Consider the following 25,844-nt stretch of genomic DNA (forward strand, 5'->3'; position numbering starts at 1 on the left):
CCACTGTTTATCTTTTTAAGTCACATGCATGGCTGTCTATTTCTACTGTTTATCCATTCGTTTTAGTTCTCAACTTTTAGATCTCAACTGTCAAATCAAACAGATTCAGATCAACAAATCATTTAATTTAATTGTATTTTCTTTTTCTCAGAATGCTTGATCCAGTCTGTCTCTGGATAGCAAAAAATATCCCATGGAAATGACTGGTTAAAGTAGACTGAATAGAACTGCCACTCGAATGTTCCAGACGTTTTATTAAATAAAAGCTGAATAATTTAATCAGGCCATTCAAAAGGTTCTGGGAGCCTGTACTGTTGTTTTTTTATTGACCTATATTATATATCAAACATTTATGTCATACTGAATATACTCTCCGGCATCCTAAAACGAAGTTATGTAGCAATGCTGTATTTTGATGTATAACATGGGTCTTTAAGAAGGGATATGCAGGACAATCACTGCCCAAAGAAGATATTTTACATTTAATTCATTCAATGATGCAGTCTTAAAAAGTTCTGCTGACCTCATTAGCACAGGCCACGTCGCTGAAGCTTTTGCCCTTGATCTGGATCACTTTGTGGTATGAGCCCTGGTTGGGAGAAATGGAGTAAACCATGGGAGTGGTGCAAGCGGAGGTACTGAGGGAAAACGTATCAGTCTGATAGGACTGTTGGCACTGTGGGGAGGCAATGCACTGTGGCGCTGCTCTGGAGACACGACGTGAACCTGTAGTAAGTAAATCAGATCATTACCTTTTATTTATTCTACCTTAGAACTGGATAAATCAATCATAGCTTCTTATCCACTTATATTAACTTACTTCCAGCCACATGTCTGGCCTCAATGCCCTTCACTCGGACAGAGACCTTGCTGCTCTTTTCCTCCCGACTCTGGACTCTCACGACTCCCTGCAGGAGTCTGAGGTTGGCATTGTCTATGTAGCCACTGCTGTAGTAATAAACCCCGGGCACGGTGAAACGGTAGCTGAAAAATCCTGAGGGACACGAGACCCAGATTGTAAAGACGTCACATCAAGTCACGACAGATTCTTGGACACGCTGTGCGCTTATCTAGTTCAGTATGGCTCACGCATGTTGAAAGGTGTAACACAGCACACTCATTCATGCACAACACGTGTAGCTTATCATGACATCGCTATACATACACTAAATGAAAGGTGTCCAGTCATTCTCATATACAACTCATGAAATCTAGACGTAATGAGGTCATGTTTTACAAGCGGCTACAGTGTGCAGCACAGCAACAATAAACCAGAGTTTAATATCATCAATATGGAGTAAGTTTATTACTTTTTTATAATGATTTCTGAAAATTAAACTGCCTATCACCGTACCCTGTTGGACCTGTTTGTGTTTTATTTATTTATAATACTGTTTCCTTTTTGGGCGGGAATATTCCATTCAAAGTTTTGAACTTCCTAAATCCAGTAAATAAAACAATTTCAGATGTCCAGTGTACGCAGGGTGAAGCACAGAGATCAATGTGGGATAAATAAAACTTTAAATGAGAGTCCAGAGGATTATATCTGAATATTTAAAGGGAAACAAAGAAGAACCATAGCAACACAAACTTAATTAACAAAATCACACACTGAAGTTATGGTGGATTGTTTTGGTGATTGGAGATAAAGAAGGGAAAAGCTTTTGATAAATCTGTGCACAGCTGACTCTGGTTCTACCTTGGGCAGTTTTGGTCTCTCCACTGGTGAAAGGTCCTCCTTCATAAGAGGTACCGCTTGGGCTGGAAACACTGAAGACCCGGTACCCAACTTCCTGAAAGGCTGGTGCCTCCCAACGCCACATTACCGTGTCGCCAACGAATACGGTGAGTGAGGCTGGACTCCACGCATTTCCCTGCCCATAAACTGGAAAACGCATGGTTACGTTGAATAAGATTTACACAAAGAACCAACAAACACACACACGGATTAAAGTGTCTGATATCTAACACAATCTGAGACATTTCTTTGCGAATCAGTTGCATTTTAGTTGCATAGAGACTACAGGCGACAACTTCCTCGCAGGTGTATGTTTTCGGTAAGTTAATCCTCTTTCTGTTGTACACAACTTCAGCTTCTCAGATTTAGTTTGACAGCTGCACAAAGCACAGAAACATAAAACTACCGCGATCGAATCCCTGGTTGGTAACGATGTGGGTCTTCTCCTCTGATTGCACAACACACCGCAGCTCATTCTCTGAGGCGGCCGTCACTTCACAAGCAGCATTTCCTGTCACAACGCCAACAGAAAGCATGAAGGAGATCAGTGATGCAGCTCTGTTACACCGTTTTTAAATATTTGCAAGCTTTTGCACCATCATTAACTTCCATTCATATAAATTGCTTAAATATATTTGCTAGTAAAACACACGGTTGGCATAATTACGACTGGATCACATGTTGCTTACCAACAGACACAGTGTTGTCAGATACGTTTCTGCTGAAACCAGAGCCAGAAACGGTCAGCTTGGTTCCTCCCATCAAAGAACCGAACAACGGCGAGACACTGTAGACTTCCAGGATGTACTCAATGGTCGTGTTTACACCATTGCTGTAAAACAAAAAAACAGACCAGCTAAGGTAAAGCCATTAATAATGGACTTGTATGCCCTGACCACTGAAATCAAAGATCATTCAGATAAAGCTTTGAAATAAGATGGCAGCATTTGCTCCAAGAAGTTCTTTGGAATGATTTGGGTCAAAAAATGTGTCAAATCCCCTTAGTCTAAAAAAATCTTTTGGCTTTTGTTTTCTACATCATTTGTTTTACATTTTAACTGGAAAAAAAAATACCCTTAAGAATTTCCTTTATTGTCCTCATGAATAATGGTGGGAATACAAATACATGGCACCCTTTCATGGAGAGAAGATCTTTTGGACAGGTAGAGAAATTACAGATTTTTATTAAATATTCCAAGAAAGTCGAGTCTATTTTTGAGTAGCAAAAGCTTTTCACTGGGAGGATGCACTTAACAGAACGTGATATCTGCTTTTAGATAAATTCATCTATCTGTCTATGATCTATGTACAGTGGTCCCTCGCTATAACGTGGTTCACCTTTCGCGGACTCGCTGTTTTGCGGATTTTTTTTTTTTTTTTGCGCAATTTTGCATGCTTTTTTTATGTTGTATTTTTATTTTCTACAGCGCATTGTGTTCTGCGTCCTGATTGGCTGTAGACCATTTTTAGTCAATCTCGTGCCATATCTCCTGTACAGTACAGAATGCGTTAAGCTTCGTAAATAATTGCATTAAGCAAATTTACATAAATCTTGGATCGCTAGCAGTGTGACTCTGAAGTGCTGTACTGCATGTGTAGAATGGGAGGGAGAGCCTTCAGTTTTCAGGCCCCTCTTCTGTGGAACCAGCTTCCAGTTTGGATTCGGGAGACAGACACTATCTCTACTTTCAAGATTAGGCTTAAAACTTTCCTTTTTGCTAAAGCATATAGTTAGGGTTGGACCAGGTGACCCTGAATCCTCCCTTAGTTATGCTGCAATAGATGTAGGCTGCCGGGGGGATTCCCATGATGCACTGAGTTTTTCCTTTCCAGTCACCTTTCTCACTCACTATGTATTAACAGACCTCTCTGTATTGAATCATATCTGTTATTAACCTCTGTCTCTCTTCCACAGCATGTCTTCTATCCTGTCTTCCTTCTCTCACCCCAACTGGTCGCAGCAGATGGCCCCGCCCCTCCCTGAGCCTGGTTCTGCCGGAGGTTTCTTCCTGTTAAAAGGGAGTTTTTCCTTCCCACTGTCGCCAAAGTGCTTGCTCATAGGGGGTCATATGATTGTTGGGCTTTTCTCTGTATCTATGAAGCGCCCTGAGGCAACTTTTGTTGTGATTTGGCGCTATATAAATAAAATTGAATTGAATTGAATTGAATATTTTTAAGTCTTCTCCCCAACAAACACAACACTGTCGACGAAACGTTTTGCACCGTCAAAGGCAACCGCGGGTGCCTTTGGTTTCATTCCATAATACTGGACTTATTTTTCTACGAAGGCTTGAACTTTGAGAACGTTTAAAGAAGAGAGAAAAGTGTATAAAGTGTGTAGTGAGGGATTTTACAGCCTTAAACATCTACAAGTTGGCTACTTTGCAGATTTCACCTATCGCGGGGTTTTTTTAGAACGTAACTCCCGTGAGTCCCACTGTATATAGATAGATAGATATAGATATATCTAGAGAGCGATATTTATTTATTTAATTCGATTTTAATCACATTTTCAAATCAACCCCAAATCCTGTCTCTGTCTGCAATAAACCATGCTCCACTTTTTGTGTATTTATTATCATATTATTTGTTTATTGTTGTCTTATTTATTTTCTACTCCTTTGAAGGGATCAAACTCTAGTGTCAGGAACCTTGGCGCAGTCTATACAGTGTATATTGACTGAAAACAAACAAATATAAAACAATGTTTATATCTGACCCTCACAGAATGCGCCTGGGCCCATCTGACACGTGAGAAAACAATTCAGCAGTCTTTCATTTTTGCACGCGAAAGATGAACCCGTGATAGTACTTCCAAATCACTCAGTGTATCTTTGACAGACGCTGTACCTCGTCTGGGGGTAGCCATTGTTCCCAACCTGCACGTCCACCTCATGCATGCCAGGCGGCAGCACAGGGAGAAGACAGGTGATGTTTGCTTCCGTCCAAAGCACAGTGACACATTCCCTCCTTCCTACAAGCACGATGCTGTCATTGCCTCGCTGCCCGAGGTTCAAACCTTGGATGGTGAGAACTCGGTTGCCTGCACAAAGAAAGACAAACAAGTATGCCAACTTATTTTTCCAACGTAGCAGCCTCTGTCATTAAAGTGCCAAGATGACTGGCACTTGTCACCTCGTTGGCTCTCATTGTTCTTCTTTTTTAAAACATGAATGTCACGGGTTGTTCTGCAGATTAGTAGAAATTCTTTTAGTGTCATTTCTTCCTAGTTGTTTAGTATAATTAGACGGTAAGCCATGTTAGCCCCCTGAGCCAAGATTCTCAAGCTTAAGAAAGCTTTAAAAGGCTAAAACTGGGTAAACCTGCAAATCAGCATTACACAACTCAAGACCATAACAATTGAGGTTTCTACACACGCTTTCAGGTGCTGTTGACAGGTCAGAAACATGCCAGCTCTGAGCAACAAAGCCCAGACAGAACACACAGCACACGTCAACATTTTGGCGCTCTCTGCCATTAAAATACATTGTGAAAGGACACATTTCATGTGATGTAACCTATCCTGTGTAAAAGTTACTGACAAAAATACATAACCCTTCAATATTTTCTGGATTCACTGTTTTCATAGCACTAACTGAATAACAACAAATGCACTGTGCCTATATGTGGTTTACTTTGTGTATGAAGAGGCTTGAAATTCAATGAAGAAACACTGAATCCTTTTCTTTTCAAGCACAAAGGGGAAGCAGACTCTAAAACAGCAGACAGTTAGGACTGAAAGTAACCTTTAAAGGACAAAACCCACCTTCATCCTCATTAAACTCATTAATCTTTACTTAAATGAATCATACGATCTCTATAGCTGCGTTAAAGGTTATTTGATGCATAAACACAACAGCTCCATTCAGCATAAAAAAGATGCTGAGCTTACCAATCACAGTGGTGGTCAGGGGATTCAGGCCTGTGATCTGTGGGGTGAGGTTATTATCGTAGGTGAAGGAGCTGATGGCCGTCTGACTCATGTTTCCCAACAACACCGTGACCGTCTGTGATCCCACAGCTCCCTGAAATAAGCATTTTAATAAAAGTAAGCACCTTATTCAGAGCTAAAGGCGGGAAATAATATAATGTTACAAAACATTAAGTTATGTAAGTTTTATTATGACAAGACCATGTAACTAATTATGTCATTTCTGGGCATGCTCTGTCTGATATGACCAATGGCCTGGTGGTGAACGTAGCATGAACTTATTTCTTTATAACAAATGTTACTCAAATATTCTGTTGTTTTAATGCATTTAACAGTTTTGTCAGTACGCTACATCACAAGAAATGACTGCAGTAGTTTGTGACGTCTGACTGACTACAAAAATTAACACAATAATACATATGCTATATCTATTATAGTATCCATGCAAAGTGTCATTTGAAATAGTTTTAATAGGAAAATTAGTGAAAAGAACAAGTTAATAACGACTCCAATGCATTTACTTGACCGTAGAGAAATTTTGTAAGTCACTTAATACGTCAGTGGCTAAAGCCTGAGTTTAAATTTCAGTTCTCATTGCTGGATTAACTTCAGCAAAAATTTTTTTTTTTAAAAATCACTGATATATAAACATTTTTAAAACATCCTAAGAAAGCTTCAAGCTTTTTATATTTGTTTTTATTTTATTATGTCTTGTAATTATTATGCATGATCCAGCAAGTACTCACATTAAATTTAGATTCTTAGTGTACCTAAAAAAGTGTTTTTTAAATATTGCAATGTAGCTACAGATCTGGATATTGGATTGGATAATTAAATATGAAATTATATGAAATTATTTGACTAATTTCTACCAACTCTGGAGTTTTTTCAGTTTGCATTCTTCTTGTTTTCTGCTCATTTACTCAGCACACTACACTACAGCTATTTTATTTGCATGCTATTGCAGGTAAACACTGTGTATAAAAATGAGTTTGCAGTGTGGGGACTTACTGCTGGTGTTCTGCATTTCAGTTCAGTGTCAGTTGAATCAATCAGTGTGCACTCTGCACTGCCAACAGTAATTGTAGCGTTCTGGCTGAAGCCAAAGCCTCTCACTGTCAGCAGGGTCCCTCCTGAGGAAAAAAGAAAACAATAATTGTCTCGCAGAATTAGGTGTTTCATGGCTCACATAGAGGATCGTGGTTGTACCTGCAACGCTTCCAGAGAGCGGGACGAAAGAAGACACGATGAGCTGGTAGGTAAAGAGGAAGTTGCTGTCTGAAAAGCGTGAATCGCCCAGAGAGGGGAAGCTTACTAACACTGGGTATGTGCCGGCACTGGTGCTGCCAAGTCTGCATACTTGAGTGGTAGCTGAAATATATTTTGCATGTTATAGTTAGTCTCCTGGAGACAAGTATCATCTGAGTTATCTTAACGAGAACCTAGAGTAAAATGTTCACTTCTCAAAAATAACTTTACTCACCTGTGGTTGCTTCAACGTGGCACCTGGCCTTTCCCACCATAATGGAAGCATTTTCACTGCCGAAGCCAGTCCCAGTGACAGTTAAGAGAGTCCCCAGACCATTAGAACCTGAAACATTATATTAAATTACATAAGCTGCCTTCACCATACAGTACGGCATAAAAACACACGGCATAATTTACAAAACTTCCAGGACTTGATCAAATAATATGAGACTGACAACAGGCTTTATACGAATACTGTCAAAAACTGGTGTTGATTGACAAGTTTTGGATAACAAAGCCTTCACTGGTGGGCGTTTTGTTCAAAGCTGGAGCTCCTAAACTCCAGAACGGTCTCCATTTTCAGATAAGTTCAACTGCATCACAAACAGCATTTAAATCCAGACTCACCAGCTTTTTAAGCTGACTCACTGTGTCATTTCTGTGCATCTATTCTATAATTCATTTATTCTTTATTAATCATAACTATCATTTTTATTTCATTACTTATTACTTATTAAGTTTTTTTTAAGTTTTAAGTTAAATGTGCAAAGAGACCAGAGTCAAAGGAACTAAAGTTACAAAGTACAGCAGGTAACAGTAACTTGGTGATGAACTGAACACCTTGAGAAGGGCTGATTCCTGTCACGACTGGAGTTTTCTCTTCGGACCATATAAAGCCACAGTCACCAGAACACTTTGCTGGGATGCCGTTGATTTGAACCTCCACCTGCGAGCGGTCATAACGAGACAGTTATTAAAGACTGCTGTCAATCACCGCTGTACAAACAAGTTATTCAAGTAAACATGCTTCCTGCAGGCTCAGAATATAAAAATACATCAGCTTTATGCAAACAGAAAAAACAAAACTTGCTCTACAGGATGCACGGTAACAAAAACACATTAACAGATTAGCTGTAGCTATAGCAGACGGTTGGACACACATAACTTGAAACTTGAAACCACCTGGGCTGGAGGCTTTTTGATTCGCAGTCATACCTGTGGTTTGTTTTCCCACACTCGGAAAAAGTCTCCTGTCAGGCTTCGAATCCACAGACCTCCCTTTTGTGTTTCCGTGGCCGAAATAATGACATTTTCCCCGACAACTGACGAGTAATCGAACTGTAGTGAGTGAAAATCACAATGTATGATGTATGTTTATAACTTTTATGTACATGTTGTTATTGAAGCTTTTGTTGCTAATATGGATATTTCCACATATCTAATGTTGTATCACAATAGTAATTTTAAGCAACATTTATAGAAAAGTGCCAAAATCAAAAAGTCATGTCAGTGAATGGACCAAAAAATATAAAATATAATGAAATATACTAAGTTTAAAATTTTAAAACTGTGACATAAATTAATATTTATTAACATTTTATCATTCATTAATTTTACTTCTATTAGCGCCTCATTTAGCTAATATGGTGTTCATTTCTTTTTATTTAATTTTCTGTAGCATATTCCACAAATTGTATTTATTTATGCATTTTCTGCTTTAAAAAATGCAAATGAGCAGACTGTAATTCAGTGTTTTGGGGTCACGGAGCACATGACTGCTTTGAGTCAGGAGATCATTACAGAAATGAAGCTGTTAGCTAATCTAGCAGAAAAAAGTCACTATACACAAAGTCTACATTTATTTTTAATACTATGTTATTGATGGAGATCTTCATTTATTTCTATTTATTCTCGATTTTGGCAGTTTTGGTCTTTCATAGGGTTTTCTTTATTAGAGAAAAAGTAGCCTTTCCTATCAAACGTATATGTTTGATGGGAAACGAAATTTACATTTTAATAGAGAAAGTGTAAAAGAGCAAAGACATAAAGGAACACAAACACAACAGGAAGCGGTGGAGTCAGACCTGGATCAGAGGTTGGTCTCCTGGCTTTGTGAGCCACTTAACTCTCCACTGGGGACGTCTGCAGGTTCCAGACTTTTGGACGGTGACCTGGCCCATCCCTGCAATTCCCTCCAGGGCATACTTCAGGTCCTCCTTACTGATGTCCACAGATAAACCTAAAAACAAGGACTTGTTTTGTCATTAAAAGCATTTTTAATGATAGCCGTGTAAAGATATCCAAAAATGAATGATATTTGTACCACATCTATTAGGTTTCCCCTCATGAAGCTGCAGTACATCACTATTTTATATATCACAGAAACACTAAGTGGAAAAGTGGTAAAATAATAACTGAAGCTATAGCAGATGTATTGATCCTAGAGTGCTATGTTTTAAATCTAACGTTAATCTAAGAATAAACACTATTAGTCATTAGTTTTTCATCTGTGAACCTCAGAGACGCAGACATAACGTTGCAGAGCTAACACTACCTGAAGCTTCAGCTCCCTGTTTCTTTCTCTTTGAGCCTTCAGAAGCTTTGTAAACTTTTAAAAAGAGCTTTTGTGCATTTACATTGGATTAATGTCAACCTGTCATCCTTCACAATGGCAACAATGGCATACGAGTAGCGTGGAAGTCAGTAATTAGTTATAGGTCACACAGAATTGAACCTTTTGGATAATCCTAACTGTGGACCACCGCAGATGCAGGCAAGGCAGCTGTTACAATGCAAATTCTACTAATGTCTGTCAGCGCTACCTTCAGCTCGACCACCGTAAATCATCGCATCAAAAGTGCCGTTCAGAGGAGGGGAGGCTCGGTGAGGGCGGGCGATGGTCACTGTGGCAGCTCCTTCTTTAAACTCAGCCGCGTCCTCACTGTTGTTGGACATCTTGGAAAGACAGTGAAGAGAAAAAATATCAACACATTTCGATTTGGCTTCTTAATCCTGGTTGTAAAGTTTGAAAATGATCCAGAAAATGGATCATGAGTGAACTCACTTTAGGCTCATTGTGGGACAGTGTTTAAAGGACTCTCTGGATGTTGTGCTCATTATATTGTGTGTTTGGTTCAAATAGCAATATGATGTATGCTGTTTTTTAACTTTTCTGCATTTAGTTTACTTATGTTAATGAGCAGCGTAAACTAGCTTTATTCTGTAAATACATCCTGTCACAAGAATTTCACTCACTGTTTTCAAAGGAAATAAGATAGCATTCAGATGCTGCTAATCAAATCCATTGATTAACTGATCATCAACAAGTGTGACCTCCTCTGTATATTTATGACGAAAGAATTTCCCTCAGGATGAATAAAGTTCTTCTTATTTTATCTTATCTTATCTTAAAGGTTTTGTCAGTCTGTGGCATTCAGGTACGTGTTAACACAATTCCAAAATCTTCCCAAATTCAAATTGGATTCGGGAGACAGACACTATCTCTACTTTCAAGATTAGGCTTAAAACTTTCCTTTTTGCTAAAGCATATAGTTAGGGCTGGACCAGGTGACCCTGAATCCTCCCTTAGTTATGCTGCAATAGACATAGGCTGCCGGGGGATTCCCATGATGCATTGAGTTTTTCCTTTCCAGTCACCTTTCTCACTCACTATGTATTAACAGACCTCTCTGCATTGAATCATATCTGTTATTAACCTCTGTCTCTCTTCCACAGCATGTCTTTATCCTGTCTTCCTTCTCTCACCCCAACCGGTCGCAGCAGATGGCCGCCCCTCCCTGAGCCTGGTTCTGCCGGAGGTTTCTTCCTGTTAAAAGGGAGTTTTTCCTTCCCACTGTCGCCAAAGTGCTTGCTCATAGGGGGTCATATGATTGTTGGGTTTTTCTCTGTATCTATGAAGCGCCCTGAGGCAACTTTTGTTGTGATTTGGCGCTATATAAATAAAATTGATTGAATTGAATTGAATTGAATTGAATTGAAATTCAAACCACAGTCCGACTGTGCAGTGCTTAGAAAAAGTATTAAAAAAAGAAAAACTAAAACCAAGAAGTACACCTCAGTTGGCATGGTAAATATTAAATTTCATGGCAGCACTATTAAAAAAAGACTAAACAAGTATGGCTTCTTTGGATGGGTACAAACACCCCAATCCTCAAGCACACTGGTGGAGGGGTGATGATTTGGGATCATGTTTTGCAGCCACAGGACTGGGCACCATGCAGTCTTTGAGGTAATCATGAACTATTCTGTATAACAGTCAAATGTGAGGCCATCTAAACAAACAAAAAAACCTTCATCTTATTGATACTAAATGTAGTTCTACAAGCTGGATTTTAAATGGGAAACGAACACCTGTTAAAACAACATGAAGCAGAAAACCCACATAAACTGCGCAAAGATTAATGTCAGCTTTAACTGAAATAGCTGACATTATGCTTTGGTGCTGCTTCTGCTTTAATTTGTTAGCCAAATAATGACTGTAGAGCAGGTGGAGGCATGACACGCATACAGGATCATTAAGGTGCCTCTCTGTACTGTAACTTATATTGCACAGGTGCCTGCAGGTCACTGTACATTTCTACTGCTTTCATTCACATTGCTGAGGCAACGCTGATCTCTTAAGCAGGACATCTGGTTTCAAAATACTGCTACTAAGGCAATTTTGAAACTTTATATCTACTCACTCTTCCTTTATCATCTTTTGGTTTGTTTTATTGAGACAATCCGTAGACATCGTAACACAATAGCACAGAAATGCAGGCTTAACTTTTAGCCTCGGTCCTTTCTTTGTGTGGATTTGTTTTCCAAGAAACACAAGCCAACAAGCCTAAACTCATACTGTTACTCCAATAAGATCCCACAGTACTGGCCTTACTGGGAAAGCCCCTTCTTCTCCCATTTAATTTTAGCAACACAATATATATATATTTTTTTTTTAACAAAAAGTTAGGATTTCAACAGCCAAAAATTGTTCTCATTATTTGCAGAACAAGAAAAAAAAAATCAGATTCTGCACTTGGATATATACAGCATTGTAGGACAGGGACAAGACATGATGTATATAACCTGTGCTTTTTGGTTTTCTGTTTGTAGCATAGTTTCTTTTTTTTTCTTTTTTTTTCCTTTTTTTACATTTTTGTGTAAATTTATGTTTTATTAGAAGCAGGTATCGCAGTTGTTACAAATTAGTAGAACTTATGCCTCCTTTTTCTGTAGCATAGTTTCTATTAAGCAATCACATCGTAACAGGCATTGGTTGGATGCAGGTAAAAAGTCTAAGCGCAGAGTCAAAAAGACATTTGCTAAAGTGCATCAGAAAATGTAGTTTAGATTTATCTCAAGTTTTGAACAATAACAAGAAGTCAGAAATCAAAATCTTTGCCTTGATAGCCACAATAAAAGGCCTGAAAATTTCCCAGTTGCATTAAGAATGTAGGTTAGCTTGCTAAACCTAAGCTTCTAGTCTTCTAGTCTAGTCTGCTGACTTTTAACAACAAACCCAACCTGAACTGAACCGACGTTACATTTGTGGTTTCCAGAAATCTAAAGACTTCTTAATCAATATTTCTATTTTACACATCTAAATTAACACATCTAAATCCTACCTGCAGGAAGCCGACGCCTAGAAGTGGAAAATCAAACGCACAGTCTACAGGTGTGGCTTTGATCTCATAGCTGATCCGTGAAGCAGATGATGCATGTTTGCTGACGGAGATCAACTCGAAGGACCGACCAGAATTCTCAAAAGGAGCGGGCCTCCTCTTGTTAGGAACAGCTGTGCAATAAAAAAATTAGGAAAATTAAGTGTATCAATATTTAATTAGGGAGAAAACAAGTGTTTAAGACTCCCTGTACAGGCATCAAAGTTATACATTTAAAGGTATTCTGCAAAACGGTAGGATAGATATAAAAAAATGTACTTTTCAGCAGAATATTAAGATACTTGAATACTGTCTGCACAATTAAACAATAAGTACTATCCAACTCTGTACCATTTTCATCAATTGCAGTGGCCATCTTTCCGATATGAACGACATCTATGTAGAAATCTTCACCAGAAGTATCCTTGTACAGGTAGAACTCCAGCAGACTGTATCTGCTCCCAATGTATTGTGTCTGCAGAGAACTTCGCAGATTCATGCATTTGTAACTCCATCTGTGAAGAAAATATCTTATTTACACGCTGCACCGATATGTAATTAGTGTCTTTGCACATTTTGGATAAATCAAAAGCACTTTTAGGACTTAGCACTGACTTGGAGCCCTTGTTGAAGATAGTGTTAATCTTTGTTGTGAGTGTTAGCGTTGTGCCTTTGCTGTCCTGGTAAGTGAACCTCATTCCAACTTCATCTTTCAACATTCCCTTGTATGCAAAGCAAAGCTGGAAGAAAATTAAATGGATATTTGTGAAAAAGGTAGCTGCACAATGCCATCAACAATACATACATAAATGATTGATTTTACCATTGGGTGCTTGTCCAATGAAACCGGTCCATATTTATCTCCAGACTCTGTTGTGTAGCTGTCCTTGAAAAGGATCTCGGCGTTCTTCAGCGACCACCGGCCGCAGAATCCCGAGTGATCTACAGGCGTCCCTCCGTTTGCAATATTGAACTGATGAATGGAAAAAAGCAGAAAACTGAGAATCCACAATCAAATTCTCTAAAAATTTAAGAAATCATTTCTTACAGTTTTCTGTTTCATTTTTAAAGACATTTCTTTTCTGTTTTAGTATTTTTATTTGTCCCCACAAACCTGCGAAGTGTCATTTTCAAAGTCTTTGAAGTATTTCACATCAGTGCCTTCAAAAGTCAAGATCTCCCCCGGACACTCTGCTTTCATCAGATCTTCCAGAGCCGACTGAACCTGTTCACACAAGCTGGACATTAGTTACCTCAAGACATCACACCTTTAACAAAACTGTAAAAATTCAGTTTTTGCAGGATCTTTGCTAGTTATTTTCCACAACAATCTTCATCCTAGTCAGTCTGTGAATAATATGACAAAAATATCTCAGCTAAACTTGAGACAGTCACTGGACTCTTCTTTTTTTTTACAATACAGACCTCAGATTTGGATGCATTGAAGGCGATGGGCTTTGTAGGGATTCTTCCCCAGAGCAGAGTGAAGGTTTTCATGTTGCCCCTCCCCTTGGTAACCTCAGTAACAGTGATGTTGGTGTCTGAACCAAAAACCTCAAAGTGAAGACGTTTAAAGTCACCTACAAGCCAAGAGAGCAAAACGCACAAATTTAACACCCAACAGAAAAGCTCAACACAAGCTTACTCTTTTTAATTATTTTATGCATCCGCCTCGCTTTGGTTCTTCATACCTCTGTCAGAATTGAAAGTGACTATAAAGTGAGACCCTTCGCTGCTTTGTTGTTTGGTGACCATGACCGTGTCAGGTTTGATGGACCACAGGCTGTTCAAAGCTGTTTCTACCTCAGCTGCTGAAGCGCTGACTGCGATCGGTGCTAAACGAGGCAAAGATGAAGAAACAACGTGTATTTTGGGCCAAGATATGCAAGTTTTTTTGTGGCTACCAAATCCAAGTTTACTCAGTGTTTTTCACATTACCAGTCATGGCACGTCCATAGCCGAGGCTGAAGAAGGCGCTACTACAGACTGCGTCAGAACAGCTGCTGCTCACAGTCACGTTCTGGACTTCCTTGACTCCAGCCACATTGGCGGGCCACATGTCAAAGGTAACCACCTGGGTAACAGTGGAAATGTGCAGAAATGAGGCACAAAGCTATGAAAAACATCATTCCATCCATTTTCTTCAACTTATCCAACTCAAGGTCAGAGGTGTTCCCATGCACTTTGCAACTTTTGCAAAACAGGAGCAAACCCAGCCTAGCTCTGTCCAACAGAGGGGGCTATAGTAACACTGTTTAATGCTCAAACTTGTAGCATGTTACTGTATCTCATCTTTTTATTTTTTATTTCTAAGCTAACTAACCAAACATGCTCCTGTTTATGAAAGAGTATATTTACCCAAACGTCCGACTACATCTTTTGGATGATTTGTACATTCACAGCATTTCTGCCATTAGAGGTCTTCCAGGCAAATAAAATACCAAAACATATAGTTTGAAGACATTTTGAAGCATTCTGAGTGGTCTTCATCACACCCTTGAAAATATATTGGACTCAGCAGAACTTTATTATATTTAGCTGTGTGAATATATTGGTCATTTGATTTATTTCTAATAAAATAGCTGGAAGTAGCTTAGACTAGGCTTCCATTAGATAACTATTGATATAGCTAGAACAACAAATAATGAGCAACCTTCACTGTCACCTGTAACTTTAAAGCATTACAAACAGTGTTGCAACGTCATACCTACAGTACATTACTATATACACTAGTCTGATATGTAGCTACCACGTGCCGTACCTGCTCCTCATCAAACACGTCGTAATCAGCACCAATATCCTGGACTTCATTGACAGCATCATCCGTCTGGTCTTCTGTGTAGGAACTCTCCCCTTGGAACAAGCCCAAGTTGATGGTAGCTGCACCGGCATATTCCTGTTGAAGAATTTCCATGTAATACCTAAAACAAAATATTTATAGTTATTTTAGGTATGCCTATAAAATCTTTGGTATACTTTGGATGAATGATTTGGGGTAAATAAAGCTGCAGGCTGCCAGGCTTACGGTTTGTCTTTCTCCAAGGCCAGTACTTGTGACTTTTGTGACGCCAGTTGTGTGTAGTCACTGACATAATATGGCTGATATGCAACTTTAACCTGAAGTAAAGGATTTAGGAAATTATTATCACTTAAGAACAGTAAACTGTACTGTGTTTTGAAGAAAAAATAATCTTGTCACACCTTATTTTCAGGGCGGCTCGAGTTGCTGAGATAGAGATCACATCGATCATCACAGTTCAAGTATATCGTGTAGTTGCCGGTGGCAGGAGGGACAAAGAAGCCTGTAAATCGTGTGGTGAAGTAATCCATTTCTCTGGGTAAGACGTAGGGCATGGAGTCGATCCACTGAGACCAGTAGCCAGTTGTGTTCTTGTTGTAGCTCCAAATATTGCTGAGAGAAGAGGGCCACGAGTTGTTCCACACCTCCATTTTCAAGCCTCTTCCGCCTTCACATAAAAAGTAAAAGTGAGGCATGCAAAAACAGTTAGTCGCTTAATCAAGGAAAGAAAATTAAATGCCAAAGAGATGGCATATTAAATGTTTTTTAGCATAATAATCTATAATAAAAGCAATCAATAGACTAATATCAGCAACAATGTTTGTTGTCAATGTATTTTAGGGCCACACTGCTTTTGTCCCTGAGCTAAATACTAAAATTAGTCAAGATGAACAACGGTAAGATAAAAGGCTTACAAGTGTGAGAAAAGCTACAAACGAAGTAAATAATGAACAACATGAACTCATTTCAAATACTTTGTATAGCGCTTTTCTAGTCCCTAAGGACCCCAAAGCGCTTCACACTACATTCAGTCATTCACACACAGGCGATGGCAAGCTACATTGTAGCCACAGATGCCCTGGGGCGCACTGACAGAGGCGAGGCTGCCGGACACTGGCACTACCGGGCCCTCTGACCACCAGTAGGCAAACATGGGGTTAGTATCTTGCCCAAGGATATTTGTCATGCAGCCAGGAGGCAGCCTGGGATCGAACCACCGACCTTCTGATTAGTGGCTGACCTGCTCTGCCACCTGAGCTACAGCCACACCACGAAAGCAAAAGAGTGTTACAACATAAAATCCCAGTGGCGAAAGATGAAAACCAGACGGGCCTGAATCAGACAAACACGGAAAAAGCAAAGCAAATAAAAACAGAAAAGGCAGCGAGCCAGTACGGCTGCTTTTTGACCTCGTTTTAACACAAAGGACAGGTGAGTCATTTTTTATCATCAGAAGGTTCTCTGGTGAAAGGATTTTTTTTTTTGGACAACAGTATCTCCTCAAAGCCCAGATCTGATTTAACTGTCAAGGGTATTTTTTGAAATACATACTTGGTAAATGCAGAAGCTGGTAATCCATTTAAATAAGTTTTGTGCATCTTGAAGCAAATTTTACATCAAAAGAACAATAAATAACAAGTCGTTAAAGATTAAGATTATATATGGGTCATAACAGATCACCCGAATTCCTAACCGACCCCCTCAGACTCAACATGGACTTTGTACAAATAACTTCAATACAATATTTAACATTCATTCTATGAATATTTAAGTGAAGTACACAGCTGTGGATCAGGATCTGGTCTTCACTGATAGAACTTGGAGACCTTTCATATGCTACAATGTGTTTGTGTCAGCCACCTCTTCGGTACGGTGATGTCACCACCAGAGCTTTCAGTTTTGGGACTTTCAAGTTGTATTTATTATTAAATATTTTTATGTTTGGTTATTAGTTGTCTTACTGTGTAGATTTTCATCTTGATGTTATTCCTTGGCCTCAGTTTTGAGTGTTTACTTCCAGCTCCTGTTATTTTATTTTATTCCCTCAGTGTTTCATCCTCCTGTGTCTCTTCTGTTACAGAAAGTTATTTTATGTTTCTGTATTTCCCCATTAAGTTATGGCTTTCACTATTTGTTTACTAGTTACTTGTCATTTATGTCTTATATTTGGTTTCCTCTTGTTTAATCACCTGAATTACTTGGATATGTGTGTTTTCACAGCTCTGTCTTCTTTCCCGAATTAGCCCTTTGTGCAAACATAGCATGGATTTGTTATTCTTCTCTCACTTTTTGTAGTTTCTATTGCTTCCTATCCACGAGTAAAGGGTGTGCTTTATATTTAAGCCTGCCTGTACAGTCAGTTTTTAGGTCTGTTTGTGTATGCTGAAATATGACAAAGATAAAACATCCAGGGTACCAATGTGTATTTAACGAAAAGTTAAAGATGATTATGTTCCTGATAGAAACAGTGGTAGAAATTGAAAAACATTAAAAGGCATGTGTGTGTTTTTTTCCATTCACGTCATCGTGACTTAGAACTTTTCTGTGATGCACGATTAAAGTGATTGTTTGTGCTGGAATGATTATCTCATTCCAGCACACAGCACATCAAAGTCAGAGTCTTGATAAAAGGTGACAAGGACAAGATGAAATCTCTAAGACAGCAGATTTGTTGACAAATAGAAATTCTTCCACTCTTCGAGTTGTCCACAGATTCCCATGTGTTACTTAGATAATTACACGGTATGACAGCGGCAGGATGGATCAAAACAAGTGCCAGTTAAAAGACAAATACATCAGAGGAGACGGCGCGTTCTCACCCGGGTAGACTGCTGCGTTCTTGTTCATCTGGTGTTCTGCAGTCTTGCATGTGATTCTGTCATCGTCCACACTCTGAACTTCACAAGGCAGGCCTGTGGAAAAAGATCAAACGTCAGCGGCTAAAGGTACATTTTAGCTCACATCAACTTTACACACACATGCAGAAAAAAACAGCAGAGCTGAAAAAAGCCTGTTTTCATGTGGGGGGGTTTATTTACCTAACGTGTAGAATTTTGAAACATTTTACAACCACTCGATGGTGGCAGAAAGCACAATTAATACAAAGTATTGTATGTAAGTACATCAATGAGTATCAAGGTACTTCATTGACATTTAAGTCCATGTAACATCCAACAATTTTATCACAGTACACTCACAGTACTACCCGTGGTCTACCTTTTCCTGTCTTGCATCAATATGATGGCTAAACAGTAGTTAATCTGATTACATTTTTAAAACTTGTAATTCAACATATAAAGTACTTCACCTATAATCCACCTTTAACTTTAAAAGTCTACCTTTAAAACAAAAACACAATAATATAATCTATTATATAATTCACGTGTGTTGTAGGTTTTCTTTACTTATTTTACTTATTTTTCAGCCGGTTTAATATATATTTTATTTCTTCCTGTTAGTCATTTTGTAACTCATTTAAAAATAAATATAAATCAAATTTATTATGATGTATGAATATATTTTTCTGCAAATATTTTTTTCCATCACCACTTAGATTTTATTTCTTTGTTTCTTTCTACCACCATACATTTGTACAATTTTCTAACTGGTAATGTTTTGTAGCTGACAATTCAATGGCTATTTCTGCATTTAACATCTTTAAAATCATCTATAACTTCTGTAGTGGGCACTCCGTCTCTATTTCACTCTTCTGTACCACCTTTAGGAGTCAGTCCGGCAACATGCATTTGAAACGCGAGCAAGTCCAGGTACTTTTCTTGCAAAAAAGATGTTTATTTGAACTTTTCATTTACATGGCAAGACTCGGTCAAAAAACTGTGTTGCTTCCAGCTTATCCGACTCCCCAACTACGTAATTACAGTGTGCCGGAAGCCCAAAATACTAAAAAGCGCATTAGAATATCGCACTTCTATATTCTATACCTTTAACAAAACAGTATTTTGAAATTAACTAGAAATTATATTCTTAACTTCAAACATGTATATTTCTCCTCTAATCATTTTACCAGTACCAATAAAATTAACCTTTAATTGGCTCTTACAACTTCAAATATGCAAATATATAAATACTTACAGAATAAATTACTGTTTGGTTTTATATTTTCTAACTGTAAAACTCATAAAAAACTAATTCGTCTCCACATTACACTCTCCAGTCTGTTACTGATCATTTGTGTGTCACATCACAGCTGACATACATTTCCAATGCATTGCAAACACCTGAATTTAGTGATCTGTATCGTTATCTTTGTGGAGAGGAATGCCTTTAAATGGTGATTCCATCAGTTCAGTTACAGTCTCACATCTATTATTATTGCATATGTACCATAACTGAAAGTCAGCAGCATACTACATGACTCACGAAGCCCTTGGAAAAGCAGCATTTTTGTCATGGTGTGTTGTGTTTCTGTGCTTTGGAAAGCTATTTCCTCTGCTGTCTGACAGGTCAGTGGTTTTGTTTTCAAACCATGCCAACATGCTGGTGTGTTGACAAGGATTATCACCTTTGCGTGACTTGTAGTTTGAACAACACATAGAGATTTGTTTAGTGGAAACGCTGTATCCATTCATACTGAACACGGCTGTTGCTGGTTAGTGTTTGTATGAGTTTCTGTTCCGATGGTGACGATTACCTCCAACGAGAACGCGTGCTGGTTGATCAGTTTCGTCAAAAAAACGACCCTGAACGGTCAACAGAGTTCCCCCCATGATGCTACCCTCTGAAGGAAAGACCCCTGTCACCTCTAAGAAAAAGACAAAAACAAGGAATAAATACTAAATGTAAGAATTGAATCAACATGAACAACAAATATCTGCTCTCCTAAGTACCTGCAAAGGTCTGAAACATGGACAGCTTGCCCAAAGCTGAAACCCTGTAGAGCTTCTTCACTGCCTGACTCCTACAGATTGTAAAGAAAAAAAGAATGGCTTTTTCTCAGCGCAATTTTCAGTTTATCATCTGCAACAGCTAAAAATGTTCAGAAGCCACAAATTTTACATTAAACAATTGAAGTGTTTTACCTCCCAAAGTCTGCATCAAGAATGTAACTCAGGTTTTGATGACCTGTTGGATGCAAAATATATTACTAAAGGGTTGTTTGGAAAACTTGAAAGTGACATATATTAAGAAGAGCTGTAATTTCAGTGTGAACAAACCCAGCCTACCAACAAACGTCCCCGTCATTTTGCAGCTCATGTATCCCATTTGTGAAGATTGAGGAACCAGTTGGAGGTTATACCTTAAGATATATTGTGCAAAAAATGAAATAACTTAGTCTTTTCTTTTATAGTGCTCTGAATATATTCAATGTAGAAAGCACGCAGGTGAACAACTTACCGTTCATCTGAGTTGGGTTTAAGCAGGTCACAAGGCATTCCTCCCATGTAGGATCTGCAATAAAAAGAAGATTACAGAGGTGTACAAATAAAGTTTAAGAAAACTGATGGATGAGGGTGGATCTGTTACAGAATATTAACAGATTAACTTCAAATCGTGACCTTTTTTTCATTTTATAAAATTGCTTTTTGCTGCTTTGGTAAGATTAATTGGTTTACAGAAATGCAATTTCAGTTATTTTAACATTTTCTACCTCAGAAATCTGGCGTTGATTCCATTTGAGCTCAAGTCTGTGTTGCTTCCATATACATCGGTAAAGATACGTCCATACACAGTCACCAACGTGCCTGCCATGTCATTAGAGTGGCTTTAACAAAAGTTCAAAGTGAACTCAGTAAAATAACTGAATGCAGCACACACGTTACCTGGAGGACCACTGACTGGACTCAGAGATTCAATAGTAGGCGTGCGATACCAAACAGTCTGAAAAGAGTTAAAGTAAAGGTGATAAAAAAAACAATGACCACGACAAATCCATAACACAGATAAATGAATCCTGTGTTGCACACAGACTTACTCTAAAGCTGCAGAACCAACTATAACGGCACATGCTGGGAACACCATCCACGCTGACATGGATTTCATAATAATCATATGGCATGGGTCTGTGAGAGACAAAGTAATGGTTTTAGATGGCAATGACATGCAGGAAGTAGCTTTAAAAAAGAGCCATCATTATAATATTCAGTATATTGAACATCAACAGCCAGACTCCTAACTAAACAAATACTCAGTGTTAAGACTCATATTACAGAGTACTTCTGCAGGGGGTTTGTACAAGTTGTGTTGTGTTATTTTTAAATGTAATATAAAAAATGAAAAACTGGAATAAAATTCCACTTTCGAGCTTTATGCAATAATATGCAACTATAGATTCTATACAATTACACATACATACATTATGTATACAGTACAAAGTTTTGGTAAAAATGGGCCAATATGCAAGGACTAATCAATTAACCAGTATTAAACAACAGCTATTATAGCTAAGTTATCTAGAAAGTTAATTAATCTTTTATTCACAAGGACGACTAGGGGCGCTCAGAGGGGAATTTATTTTAGGCAAAGTGTTTTATTTCCTGTCTCCCTTCCCTCACCCCCAACCACTTGCAGCAGATGACTGCGCCTCCCCCGAGCCTGGCTTTGCCGTAGGTTTCTTCCTGTTAAAATGAAGTTTTTTATCCTGCTGTTGCCAAGTATTTGCTCATAGCTTTTCGTCTGATTGTTGGGGTTTTTCTGTAATATTGTAGGGTCTTTAAGTGACAATATAAAGTGCCTGTGAAATAATTAAGTAACTTGTGAAATAAGTAAATACAGACATGCTGCTAAAGTATGCCTGGACTGTACCTGGTGTAGCACATAATCTGGCTGCTGTGTGTGGAGTCTCTCTCCACATCACAGGGGACTGACAGGCTGTTTGACACCAGGGTCACACGGTTTCCAAACATGTCGTCTACTGGATTCAGCTGGAACTGCCGCTCCTGTGCAAAACCTGGAAGGAAAAAAGGGGGGCAACAAAATCTCAGAAGGTAATTGTTTTTGAGGCTTAGAGTCACATCTTTCAGCATCATCCCACCAGGCCAGCAGGCACAAGGACTCTAAGGACAGTTACAACTGCATTAACAAATCTTCTTCAGCTGCATCTTTTAGCTACAGAATAGCTTAAAATTGACTTATATCTCAGAATCCATCATAACTTGTTTTACAAAGTAAAATAATGCCCACACTTCTTTTTAAATTTACTTCTAAACATCATTACGGATCTCCTACCATCTCCTTGAATGGTGAGTCGTGTGGCTCCATTGACGCTTCCTACGCGTGGCGACACGGAGGTTATGCGCTGAGCATCTGCAAAATTGAATTAAAACAGCATGAGAAATCTTTTTTCCTCTGTATGAACAGCGAGCTAAAACAACTTATTTAGAATAGAAGTTGACTTAACTTACCGCAGCAGCACCAAAGAGCGAGGAGGAGAGCCGCGGCCTTCCACTTGACCTCCATCCTGAAGAGCTCCCAGGTTACTTCGCTGCCTCACCTGCGCCCCTCTCTCGACCAATTGTGAATCACGTGACACAAAAGTACTATTTAAAACAAAAATATCATTGACATTTATTGACAGCCATAGAATAAATATATGTGGTAAAATGTGCAATTATTAAAACAAATATTATTTTTTTAAAAATTGTATTTTCCATTTTCCAGTGTGACATTTATGTGAACAAAACTCACCTGCTGTGAGAAAATTCTGTTTACCTGTTGACCTGGAAACTGTGAGTTCAGGGACGCGCACTACCTTTTTATAACGTGCTCAGGGTCCCGCCCCTCACCTGAAACTGGGAGGAGACTGGAAGAAGTTTTTGCTGCATTCATCAGATTTTCAAGATGTCTGCATTTAAAAACAGAAGCGAAAGTGAGTCAAAAATCGTGATAAATAATGGCTCCGTGAACACGCAACGTAATTATCGATGAACATGTGGAGGAAGAAGTGGAGCTATAAAAAGCTAAAGTATGCAAAGTTATACACGTTTTGCATTTGTTCAGTCCTTCAGTAAATATGGTCTTTGTGTAGCCTTTGACTTTTTCACACCACCGTTTCATGACCTTTTCATTAAATTTGCATTAAAGTGCAATCATTCTCCACTTGCACAATGTGCTCTTGAAGTGGTCTTCATGTTATTCTGTTATTGTTATTGTCATGTTATTCCACGTTGCATTTATAAAACATATCGTACAGTAGTGCCTCGCATTAGCCCTTTCAGTCTTTGAGTGTTTGCAAAACTGTCTGTGATCATAACAATGATAAATAAAACTCCTTATGATGCTTGCAACCTTATATTAATTGCAGATTTCCTATTCAACTAATTTGTGCCTTGAACCATAAAAAGAAAACAGATCTAAAACTGGCAAACAGTAAATAATAATAATAATAATAATAATAATAAATAATGTCAAAGTTGGTGGCCCTTTTTCCTTTAGACTACGGTATGTCTATTTAAAAAATCCAAACAATGCATAGAAAGATTGCTTAATTAAATTCACCAAAGTGGGTGTAATATTCATAAATATGAAATAATTCGAAGGGTGTCCTCATGACTTTACAGATGGAATCACCATGCCAAACCGCTGTTTCCCTTCAGAAGCCTGACATCATAGAAATATTTCAGCATGATAATCATCCAGAGCACATTGTCAAAAATCACACGAGTATTTCAAGAACAAAAAGAAAAAAGTTGTTTTAACTATTTCACCTGACTTGAATCCAACAAAACACCTTCAAGGTATTTAAAAGAAATGTAAAGTAACAAACCCCTTCCAGGAAAGAGATTGTTATCAAAATGTCTTTGAGCAATGACATGATGTTCTTCTTCAACACAGGTACTCTCCATGTACTTATAATAAGCAAACCCCCACCTCACCCACTCTGATCACCTTTCTGTTACGGTTGAGCCTGCTTACAAACCATTCCTGGAGCGCAGCAGACCAGTGAGAAAACAGACCAGGATCTGGCAGCCTCAGCACAACCTCGGCACTAAAGACTGCTTTAGGAACACTGAATGGGGGGTGTTCAAAACAGCAGCCTTGCAGGGAGACCAGATAAACATCGTGGAGCACGCAGAGGCAGTAAACAGCTACATTGCTAAGAGGATGTCACTGTAGTTAAGGCTTTCACTGCACGTGGCAACCAGAGACCCTGGTGGAGGGTGAGACTGCTCTCCCTGTGGCCAGGTCTGCGAGAGACACCTCTGCGAGACAGGAAACACCAGATGAACGTGGCAGGGAGTACAGGCACTGATGAATTACAAACCCATGCAAGGGGTCAGTAAAGATGATGCTTCTCTTCCGGACAGGTTTAATAACTTCTTTGCATGCTTCCAGGCATCAAACTGAACATACAGAGGGAAGGTGGGTTCTCCTCCATTATCTGCAGGGCCAGCTGTTATCATAAGTGCAGCAGATACCAGAGGACCCTAGCCAGGGTCAACCCTGCTGCAGGTCCAGATAACATCCCAGGACATGTGCTCAGGGACTGCACTGGTGAGCTGGCACATGTCCTAAATGATATTTTGAACATCTCCCTCAGTCACGCCACCATACCAAGATGCTTCAAAATATCCACCATAGTGCCAATAGCAGAGAAACCAGTTTTATCTTGTCTAAATCGCTACTGTTCCATCGCATTGACACCAACTGTGATGAAGTGTTTTGAACAGCTTATCAAACCACACATCACAGCCACCCTTCCTGCATCAATTGACCTGCTCCAGTTTGCTTATCATCCTAACCACTCCACAGAGGATGCATTAACCACCACCTTGCACTCAGACATCCCCCATCTGGACCTATGCCATACTCCTATATATTGATTTTAGCTCAGTGTTTAACACCATCATTCCACAGAGACTACTAGAGAAACTCCACTTACTGGGGCTGAACACCACACATGTCTTGGGAGAAACATCTCCAAACCCACCATGCTGAGCGCTGGATCTCCTCAAGGATGTGTTCTCAGGCCACTGTTGTTCAGGCTGTTAACACATGACTGTATCCAGATATGAGGGGAACCTAGTTATAAAGTTTGAAGATGATATCACAGTGGTGGGACTGATTTGCAGAAATGATGAATCAATGTACAGGAAAGAAGTTGAACGTCTTGTGGGCTGGTGTAGAGTGAATAATCCGGAAGATACGGATCCAGCACGCTCCTCTCAGTATCAGCGACTGCCCAGTGGAGAGAGTAGAAGACATCCGGTTCTTAGGTGTTCAGATCTTGAAGCACCTGAGCTGGGACAAGAGCATCTCAGTGATCAGAAAATGGGCCCAGCAGGGACTGGGTGAAACAAGCCTCTGTACCCTCCAGCATCCTCAGGACGGTACATGTATATCAGCGTGGTATTCCAGCTGCAGTATGTCAGACAAAACAGCACTGCAGAGGATAGTTAGAGCAGCTCAGAAGGCCCTTAGAGTTTCCCTCCCCTCTGTCCAAGACCTTTTCGAGAGCCACAGCAGGAGCAGGGCACTGAAAATCATGAATGACTCCTCACACCCCCTCAA

The 25,844-nt window shown here is 39.1% G+C and overlaps 1 protein-coding gene across 2 annotated transcripts in view; it reads right to left on the minus strand.

Moving 5' to 3' along the window:
* The window catches only part of pkhd1l1.1 (PKHD1 like 1, tandem duplicate 1), a 48,846-nt gene extending 26,053 nt beyond the window's left edge, over window positions 1-22,793 (minus strand). For both annotated transcript variants that reach the window (XM_087835184.1, XM_087835183.1), the window contains exons 1-37: window positions 22,739-22,793; window positions 22,563-22,640; window positions 22,140-22,284; window positions 21,310-21,397; window positions 21,158-21,215; window positions 20,986-21,079; window positions 20,733-20,786; window positions 20,561-20,634; window positions 20,417-20,459; window positions 20,225-20,295; window positions 20,029-20,139; window positions 18,197-18,289; window positions 15,779-16,044; window positions 15,603-15,694; window positions 15,339-15,498; window positions 14,516-14,651; window positions 14,269-14,412; window positions 14,003-14,157; window positions 13,692-13,802; window positions 13,401-13,550; window positions 13,193-13,317; window positions 12,929-13,092; window positions 12,542-12,711; window positions 9,740-9,872; window positions 9,002-9,156; window positions 8,133-8,255; window positions 7,758-7,863; window positions 7,153-7,260; window positions 6,879-7,040; window positions 6,681-6,802; window positions 5,631-5,763; window positions 4,589-4,781; window positions 2,428-2,570; window positions 2,145-2,249; window positions 1,700-1,885; window positions 821-994; window positions 524-726 (exon numbers count right to left, since the gene is read on the minus strand). In XM_087835184.1, the coding sequence (XP_087691310.1) occupies window positions 524-726; window positions 821-994; window positions 1,700-1,885; window positions 2,145-2,249; window positions 2,428-2,570; window positions 4,589-4,781; window positions 5,631-5,763; window positions 6,681-6,802; window positions 6,879-7,040; window positions 7,153-7,260; window positions 7,758-7,863; window positions 8,133-8,255; window positions 9,002-9,156; window positions 9,740-9,872; window positions 12,542-12,711; window positions 12,929-13,092; window positions 13,193-13,317; window positions 13,401-13,550; window positions 13,692-13,802; window positions 14,003-14,157; window positions 14,269-14,412; window positions 14,516-14,651; window positions 15,339-15,498; window positions 15,603-15,694; window positions 15,779-16,044; window positions 18,197-18,289; window positions 20,029-20,139; window positions 20,225-20,295; window positions 20,417-20,459; window positions 20,561-20,634; window positions 20,733-20,786; window positions 20,986-21,079; window positions 21,158-21,215; window positions 21,310-21,397; window positions 22,140-22,284; window positions 22,563-22,640; window positions 22,739-22,793 (4,683 nt within the window). The remainder of the gene's footprint in view (window positions 1-523; window positions 727-820; window positions 995-1,699; window positions 1,886-2,144; window positions 2,250-2,427; window positions 2,571-4,588; window positions 4,782-5,630; window positions 5,764-6,680; window positions 6,803-6,878; window positions 7,041-7,152; window positions 7,261-7,757; window positions 7,864-8,132; window positions 8,256-9,001; window positions 9,157-9,739; window positions 9,873-12,541; window positions 12,712-12,928; window positions 13,093-13,192; window positions 13,318-13,400; window positions 13,551-13,691; window positions 13,803-14,002; window positions 14,158-14,268; window positions 14,413-14,515; window positions 14,652-15,338; window positions 15,499-15,602; window positions 15,695-15,778; window positions 16,045-18,196; window positions 18,290-20,028; window positions 20,140-20,224; window positions 20,296-20,416; window positions 20,460-20,560; window positions 20,635-20,732; window positions 20,787-20,985; window positions 21,080-21,157; window positions 21,216-21,309; window positions 21,398-22,139; window positions 22,285-22,562; window positions 22,641-22,738) is intronic.
* Window positions 22,794-25,844: the final 3,051 nt, after the last annotated feature.

This window comes from Neolamprologus brichardi, chromosome 22 (assembly GCF_056152115.1).
Source record: "Neolamprologus brichardi isolate AB-2024 chromosome 22, ASM5615211v1, whole genome shotgun sequence".
Lineage (NCBI taxonomy): Eukaryota > Metazoa > Chordata > Actinopteri > Cichliformes > Cichlidae > Neolamprologus > Neolamprologus brichardi.